This window comes from Syngnathus floridae, chromosome 17 (assembly GCF_059516105.1).
Source record: "Syngnathus floridae isolate MCC-2025c chromosome 17, RoL_Sflo_1.0, whole genome shotgun sequence".
In the NCBI taxonomy this organism is placed as follows: domain Eukaryota; kingdom Metazoa; phylum Chordata; class Actinopteri; order Syngnathiformes; family Syngnathidae; genus Syngnathus; species Syngnathus floridae.
The window spans coordinates 8578456-8586808 of NC_142429.1; the positions used below are offsets into that span (position 1 = coordinate 8578456).

Sequence of the window (8353 nt, forward strand, 5' to 3'; positions counted from 1 at the left end):
CTTGTATCAAGAAAATAAAACAAACTGAACTGTATATATTCATTTTCTATAGTGCTTGGCATTATAAGTCTCATGCTTGACCTGGAGAGAAGGATTACAAATAGTAAATTCAGCATGTTAGTTTTAACAAAATAGCATCAAAAATAAAAAGGTGAATTAGACAAAACCGCCAGGAATTAATTTAGTGGTCTATTACTCACAAAATTAGCACAAATGACCAAAATTATCCAAAGCACAGGTGAGAAAAAAAAAAGGGCATAAAGAGTGAAAATGTGAGAGGTCAAGTTTTCAGTTTGACCAATTTGGTGTCATTGACAGTAATCAAGTGTTCTATTTTTTTTCTTCAATTACAATTATTGACATCTGTCTTCATAAGCATGAATTTGGTTCTTAAAAAAATGACGTATGACCCTACCCAAGTTTGAACGTGTAAATATTTTGGCGATTTGTCGCCATCTAGTGGCAACTCTGGTTAGAGACAAAGTAAGAAGCGTTACACTTACCACGCCTTGTGAGCATCTCGTTGGACGTCAGATTACCACACAAGCCCCTTCATGCTCCAGAGCATGAAGCTTCCAAAAAGTCTGTTTACATTTGCAAATGGAACATGATAATACAATGTGTATTAATACTTAGTCATCAACCAAAGTTGCACTGAGCTTAAGTAGTTGTGTCAATATCATGTTGTAGAACAGTCTCATCCATAGACCACATGAGACTCGTTGCACACTGAGTTATCTGGAAGAAGCAATTAAAGTGCATTGCGGTCATAAAGGGATAGTCTGGAGCTACACCCAGGAAGGTTGTGATGTTTAAAGGCTGTGAAAGAAAAAAAAAAAAGCTCCCACAGCTGCCTGAATTGATACAAGTGTTGCGCGTGAGATATATTCACAATATATCATTTATTTTGTTAATTAATCCAATTGTTATAAAATAGAACACAGGCTTTATTTTCTACATGGAGAACTGTACAACACAAAAACAAAAGAAAGCGTAAAAATAAAGACTGTAACAGTGACAACATTGACTAAACGGGCTAAAAATCCCAAAATATGATTTTTTTGTATTTCACATGATATCAATAGGGTTAGAATCTTTGCTTACATTCGTTTTGAGCTTCCCATGTCACACTTTTTTTTTTCAGTAGTAGCCACAGTGCAAATATTTTTTTGATGATAAAACTGTATATCCCATTGTAAAGTTGATTTTTTGTTTCCTCTCCCCCAGACAGTAAATGTTGAAAAATAGAGAAGCAGATAAATAGAGGAAGGAGGGCGTACCTGATTTCTAGCAAAGACAGAAAAGGGGCAAATCATCTGCTACTTCACTTTTCTTTAAAAAACACACTGGACAGGTTGTGCGGGAAAGCCATGTCTTCTGTTTTCCTCATATTCTGTTAAAACTAAAACAAAGAATAAATAACACAATTCTCTCAGTGCAAAACAACAGAACATTGTGAACGCGGAGAAAAAACATGAAATTAACGACTACTTTTTAGTACCGTTTTACCTTCCAATTGCAACATCTAAAATTAATGTAGTGCACAAAAGCATTGGTATAAACTATTCAACTCTAATTGGTTTGCATTACAACAAATTCATCAGACAGATTCACCATATGTCGTGATTATGACGATTTTCCGTGAAACAAATGTTGAAAATAATGGACCAGAACTAGAAAATACAAACAAGGTTGTTTGGGACAGATGACGACAACAAAGCGCCGTGTATAGAAGAAGCTACAGTATGATTTTCACATAGAGTGGAGGAAAGACAAACTGGGCTCTTTGGTGATGGAGCCCCTGCCTGGAGATGTGTTTGGTCGTCATGGTAATCCTCCTTGACCATCACATTAGGCACTTGTCATCGTCGGGCTACGGCAAAGTTCTATGGCACTGTTTTTGCATGCGTGTGTATGAGTGTGTTTGTGTACACTATGTCTGGGCCAGCTGAAGTTCCTCCAGTCCATGTTTGCCCAGGTGATATCTAGCCAAGTCCTTCCTGGTCACTAGTCCAACCACCTGAAGAGTGAAGAGAAGTGGCTGGTGTAAAACTTTAGATGCTTATAAAAATATTCTCCTATGTAAAAAAAAAAAAAAAAAAAAAAAAAGAAAAATTGCTGAATACTAAATTTGAACTGTGGCTAAAACGACAGGATAGTGTTATATTATCATCCAATAGGTGGCAGTAAAACGCTTTGTGGTGTGAGTGACAACTGCTAAAAAAATTGAATAAGAATTTTTTTTTGTAACATTAACATGCATACCAACACAAATAAAAATGGAATCTTAGATTTTGTGCTTGAAACTGGAGACAATTGTCCATGCTTACCCTGTTCTCATCATCCACCACAACCAGGTGCCTGAGGCCCAGCGCTCTGACCAGCTTGAACACGCGAGGAAGAGATGTTTCCTGCAAACAATTCATCTCTGTCCAAAAGACCACTCCATCCACTTATACCAACAAACAGCTGAGCGTTCTTGTGTATTACCTGTGGAACGGTGTAGGGCGTTGGGTTCATGAACTCCGAAAGGTCCAGCATACATTCTCGCTCATCTTGAGAGACATGGATGCTTTGGATCGGGGGGAAGCGCGGGTAGGCGTCTCTGAAGTCCTTCAGCTGGAGCTTCCTCTGGGTCAGCCGCGACCGAGCCAGCTCCACAAACACCTTCGAGCACAAAGCGAGGGGGGGAGTCTAGTGACGGTCAAATGCGTTCCTCCTTCCACTCACCTTGTGCTTGAGGAGAACGATGAGCTGTGAGCGAAGGATGAGTCCGCAGAGCTTTGCTGGCTGAACGGAAGAGAAGAAGTCAAATGAAAGGCGAGCAGTCAGATTGGAAATATTTGGATGATGTGTCACAAACGACTAACCTCTTCGCCGGATTCACCTTGCAGCACCACCACGGGGAAACCATTGTGATTGGTCGATGTGTTGCTCAGGATGTCGACGATGGTTCCCACCTTTTCTACCTTGTTCAGGCAGGTGACGGGAGAACTCATCACCTCCCTGAAAAAAATTTGACAAAAGTTAGGGGAGATTATTTAGCACTGGTGAACTTATGGTTTTCTCCAGTATAATCAGAGATGTTACCGAGCTGTTAGCCAGTGTGAGGTGGCAGGAGCTTCCCAATGCAGGAAGGGAATGCTCTGCAGCTTAATGTGGATGTCGTACAAACCCTGACGGAACAAGACGGAATATTCCATTATCTGTGTGATTTTATTTCAACACTATTTATACAACAGAAGCCAAACTGACTTGAAAACAATGCTAATATTATTGCGTACCTCCACAAAGTAGTCTCCAACAATCTTAGCTGTCATCAAGACTAGCATGATGGGAAGTCCATACGTGACGTTCCCCGTGGCCTCCACCATGATGACGGTCAAACTGAGAGTCATTCTCACAATGCCGCCTGCACGCACAACACACGATTATTATTTCACATTCGACACGCAAAGAGCTGGCGTCCATTAGAAGTTAAATCAACTCACCTAACTGAGCTGCGGCTCCGATCAAGGCATATTTACCAGGATCAGCCCAGATCTAAACACACACGTGACTATTAGAATCCAGGTATTTGTGCAAGTTCTTTCCAGACATACCGATCCGGTGGCCGAGATGGCGGATAGCGAAATTCCGCATAGTCTTCCCCAGGCGGCTCCGATAAGCAGAGATGGGATGAAGACTCCAGCGGACACGGTGAGGCCGTACGTCCAACAAGCCAGGAAGAAGTATGTGAGCGTGAACAAGCCCAACGTGAGAGGATTGTAAGATCCTGTCAAGGAGAGACGGGAATAACCAACAGGCTTTTTTTTCCTTCTGCTTGTGGAATCACAAATATTTACCCGGCTGGTTGTGGAAAAGGCTCCGGACACTTCTCTCTGGAGTGTTGAAGAAGGCTGTTGCCATGGCGTTATATTCCCCATCGGCACAGAACAGCTGCAAAGACAAGAAAAGAAAAGCTTCATTTCTGAATATTATTCGGGATGGAACATTCAAGGACACATATGTGTGCTTACTTCCTCAAAGGCTGGCACGAAACAAGACTGACTAAAAAGGGAAGCTGACGCATATGCAATACTTATTTTTTAAGTCTTTATATGTCCCTAAAATTGTGTGTGTGTGTACCTGCAGAGGGTACTCCTCCGTGTGCTCGGGATCGAGAGGTTGACAGTCGTCGGAGAAGTAAATCATGGTGAACGCCACTGTCGCCGTCACGGCAGCCACCAACATGGCCTCCATCACTTGTAGACAAGGTCGATGGACGTACCTGACACGCACGCAACATCATGTTGTGGTTTTAGTAAAGAATATTTTCACGCTCATCCGTCATGACTAGCAAAATATTTCGATGACAAACGTGTTTTTAAAACCAAAGTAGGTGTAGGCTGACTTCTATTTAACACGAGTATGAACGATTGGTCCGACGATAACGAAGAAAATATTCGAAGTTCTCTCACACCTCTCAAAGCAATCATACCTGTTTCTACACTGTGGCTATTTATACACTTTAGTCACATGACACCAGATGATGCTAGCGCACATATTTTGTATTATTTCTGCCAGACACAAAAAACATGTGACCCTTTGGCGGTGACTAATGCAATACTGTTTGCCCTCGGCCAGCCTTCACCTTATCCTGAAGATAGTCAGCCAGTAGTTGAGAACGTTGAACAGAGCTCCTAGAAGTCCACCTGCATTGGGAAAATGAGTTTGTTTTCTTTGCACTCCACATAGTAATCAAACTGATTGTTGAGAGGATGCATGAAGAAATATTTTTTATTACCTATAGCACCCATGGCAATGAATAAGGGAATTTCATAGAGGTAATAGGCCACGCTCTGAAAAACAAAATGATATGGTGTCATTCATACAGATTGGGCTTAAAAAAACATTTAGGTGCTTACCTCGTTCTCAAATCGTCCAAAGTTGATGAGACCGGGGTTGGAAAGGTCCCCCGGGTTTTTGTGGTAGATGCTGAGGAAGAAGTTCAGGGTGAAGGTGGAGATCATGGATGCAAAAAACTGCGGATGAAAAGGAAAGGTCAAAAAGGTCAGTTACTGTTACGACTAGGAAATCCTGATCTCTGTGACTTACTATCCTCCATGTGAGCATCTGGTTCCAGAAAGAAGCACCTTCTTCGAGGGAGAAAAGCACGCCACCTGTTGACCCAAAAAAATGTATCTGCGATTTTGACATATTAAAATGGTGTAATTTCTTAATAGGCACACGCTTAATAGGCTTGAACCTTCTACCAGGCTCGTTATGGTTTAACTGTGGCTCTACCAGTTCTCACTAAACTCCTTGCGGCTATTTAATATTGCCCAACTCCATTTTGATGTTGATTTTTACCAACTGGGGCTCCAAAAGCAGCCGAGACTCCAGCGGCAGCTCCGGCAGAAACAAAATCTCGTTTTTCCGTGTCTCTGCGGAAGTATTCGAAGATCTGCAAACAGGCACCAAAATATTTTCACCACGCGCTATAATGAAGACAAAAAAAAAAGGATGGGCATGGTGTTACAATAACACACACCCAACACTGACCTTAAAGTCTCTTTTTAAGGAGGTGCTCCTGCCCTGAGACACTCCTGCAGCTACAACTGCACCAGAATGAATCATAGGACCTTCCTAAAAAAATGGTCGGGCATTGCCATATAGCCAAGGAAATACAGAAAAAAAATTAACATTGAAATAAAATGTGTCGTATTTATATAAGGATTTCAAATGTTTCTTACCTTTCCAACAGCGAGTCCACCCACGACTGAGCAAATAACACCACACACTTTCACCACCAGTGTCTGACAAAGAACACATAATATTTAATCATGCAATTTTTTTTTTCTATTAATCGGTTATCCAAAGTATGTGTTGCTACCTTGAGTCGAACCACTCTAGGAACCTTGACTCCATTTAGGTAACACTTTATTTGCGGGATACCACTTCCTGCTGCAATAGGCTTCAAATAGTACATGGAAAAATCAATTTGATGAGTGGTGATCATTTTTTCACAGATTTTTTAATCTTCCTCTTACCTCAAAAAAGGCAACAATGATTGCTCCCACCATGACAAAGGCGGAGTTTAAGACAGCCCAGAGGATGAGCGACAGCGACAGTCCGCCCACCTCTGTAAACCTCTCAATATCTTCAAAGGTCAAGGGTCAAGGAAAGCTGTACTCACCTTGAGAAGTGCCTCTCATAATGTTTACCTATCAACTGAGTTTGTTGAAATGTATCAAGGATACTTTCTTTGATAACTTGGTATTTGAATCCAGCCAGCTGCTCCACCACAATATCAATGAAACAGGCAATGAGGCCCGTCAGGAAGCCGATCAGGCCGCAGACCACCCAGCGACTGATCTCCAAACAGCGAAAACCCTAAAACAATGAGGTAGGAAAAGGAATGTAACCTTTATTCACTAGAACTAAGTATAAGTGAATATATTTGATTGTGCATGTGTGTGTGTGACACCAACCCACTCACCAGATAACTCATACGCCTTTCCTCCTCCAAAAACAGCTGGTTCTCAATGTTATCGTAGTCAAGACTCTAAACATACCAAGAAATGCAAATAAAAGTTTTAATTGTAACTTTTTTGCACAAGCAAATTAATCTTACTAAGGATGATCGCAAAGTTTTTCCAAGAGAATTTTACCTCAAATTTGAGTGATAGTAGCTTCTCATTATGAGGGATTTCTTTGGGATGACCTCGATGGGACTCCTGCAAGATGGGAATAAAAAAAAAGGGACTCAGTTAGATTGATGAGAGAAGCATGACATTAGTCAAAAATCACATGAATCTATTATCTTCAGTATCTTCAAGGAAACAATTGTGACGGTGTCAAGCCTCAGGACAGTCATGTGACCCTCAGATGGGTTCTTGTATATTTACAATTACAACTTTTCGTCCTTGATTGAACTTCTATAAACAAGGCAAATTTTATGCTATTTTAATAGATTTCGTATGTTCCATTCATAAAATAGGAACGTCCTCATACTACGTTTTTATTTAATACATTGAGGGAACGGATGTATGACATTACGAGAAAAGAGTGGGAGAGACATCAACCTTAAGGAAGTATCCCAAAGTGACACTTTACCTCATCTGGTGTGACCTCCTCTTCTAAATCCACATTACTGAGTCTTCCTATTTGAAATACAGAACCTCCTCCAGGCTACAGAGCATGAACACAAAGAAGAAATACATTTATCAATGAATGCTTTGTGAATATAAGCATCATGACGATTCACCACAATAGCCAATTATGGGGAAGAAATGGAACAGACACAACTCATGCATTTTCTTTTATACTGGTCCTTTATTGCTGCCTTTAATAACAGAAATTGTTTATTTAGCTGCAGTAATTAAGCAGAGTCTAAATGTGGAAAGTACAGTGGAAAATACAAAATACTGAAATAAGAATGAGTTGCGTGCGTTTCCACCTTGAGTGAGGACAAAGTGTGACATGAATAGTTCTGGTGGAAGTATGGCTCATTTTCCAGTGTTGCGAAGTAAATGGAACTGCTGACTTCAATGATGGTAGCAGATGAATAAATGAATTTATTGTCGACAATTAATCAACTAATTTAAAGAAAGATTAATTTCAGTAATGCTCTCAACTCCTCCGATTGAACAATTTTATTTTTTTTACAATAAAACTTTTATTAACCGGACAAAATTATTTGACACTGTCAATACCACGTTTTTTTTTAATTAACTTGGAGGGTAAAAAAAAGATGCACCGATATGACGAACATTTAGTTTGCAAATACTATATCTTCGCAAACATTATTTGCAGTATTTTTACGATCATTCATTGAGAAAACATGTACTTCAATCAGCTGTTAGCTTAGCATGCTAGCTTTGCAGTACGGACCTCTCTGGAATGTTGACGTTTATCGGCACCGTTCAGCAGCGGCGTCGCTTCCCCCGTGGCACCGGACTCATCAGCTCGGCTGGACCAAGACACTTTCTTCGTGATGTTAGCCATGGCGGCCACCGGAACCTCCAACAATTACGGTGTTACTTAATAAATTGAAATAAACGAATATATTGAGCCATCTTTAGCCTTAGTTGCCCGAGCTCATCATTCCCGTGACTCGTGACGCTTTTGTAAGGGTCGCGTGCTGGACCAAAAATGTCCGTTATTCGCAATGAATGATGGGTATTGTAGTTTTAAGCTAATATGCCAACACACGAGGTGATAGATTACTATTGTCACTGAGTATGTTACGAATAACCACACATGACATTTAAAAACACTTTCTTTCTGGATGAAGGATATTAAATAATTAATTTGTGGAATTTAATAAGGAATCCTCTTAATGCACTTTTAATGTGCCATCATGTGTCAT

General features: G+C 40.5%; 1 protein-coding gene across 1 annotated transcript; it reads right to left on the reverse strand.

The window, feature by feature from the left end:
• Positions 1-883: 883 nt before the first annotated feature.
• On the reverse strand, positions 884-8235 carry clcn7 (Cl-/H+ antiporter 7). The gene is made up of 25 exons (XM_088357442.1): positions 7876-8235; positions 7099-7173; positions 6654-6719; positions 6482-6547; positions 6243-6375; positions 6033-6142; positions 5876-5956; positions 5736-5798; positions 5545-5628; positions 5353-5446; positions 5098-5162; positions 4908-5024; positions 4787-4841; positions 4634-4694; positions 4129-4270; positions 3846-3939; positions 3603-3775; positions 3492-3543; positions 3285-3412; positions 3091-3176; positions 2871-3006; positions 2731-2790; positions 2491-2667; positions 2331-2411; positions 884-2020 (listed from the first exon to the last, which is right to left on the reverse strand). Exons 1-25 carry the CDS (start codon positions 7987-7989, stop codon positions 1934-1936), a joined length of 2400 nt encoding a protein of 799 aa, XP_088213568.1. The 5' UTR covers positions 7990-8235; the 3' UTR covers positions 884-1933.
• Between the last annotated feature and the right edge of the window lie 118 nt (positions 8236-8353).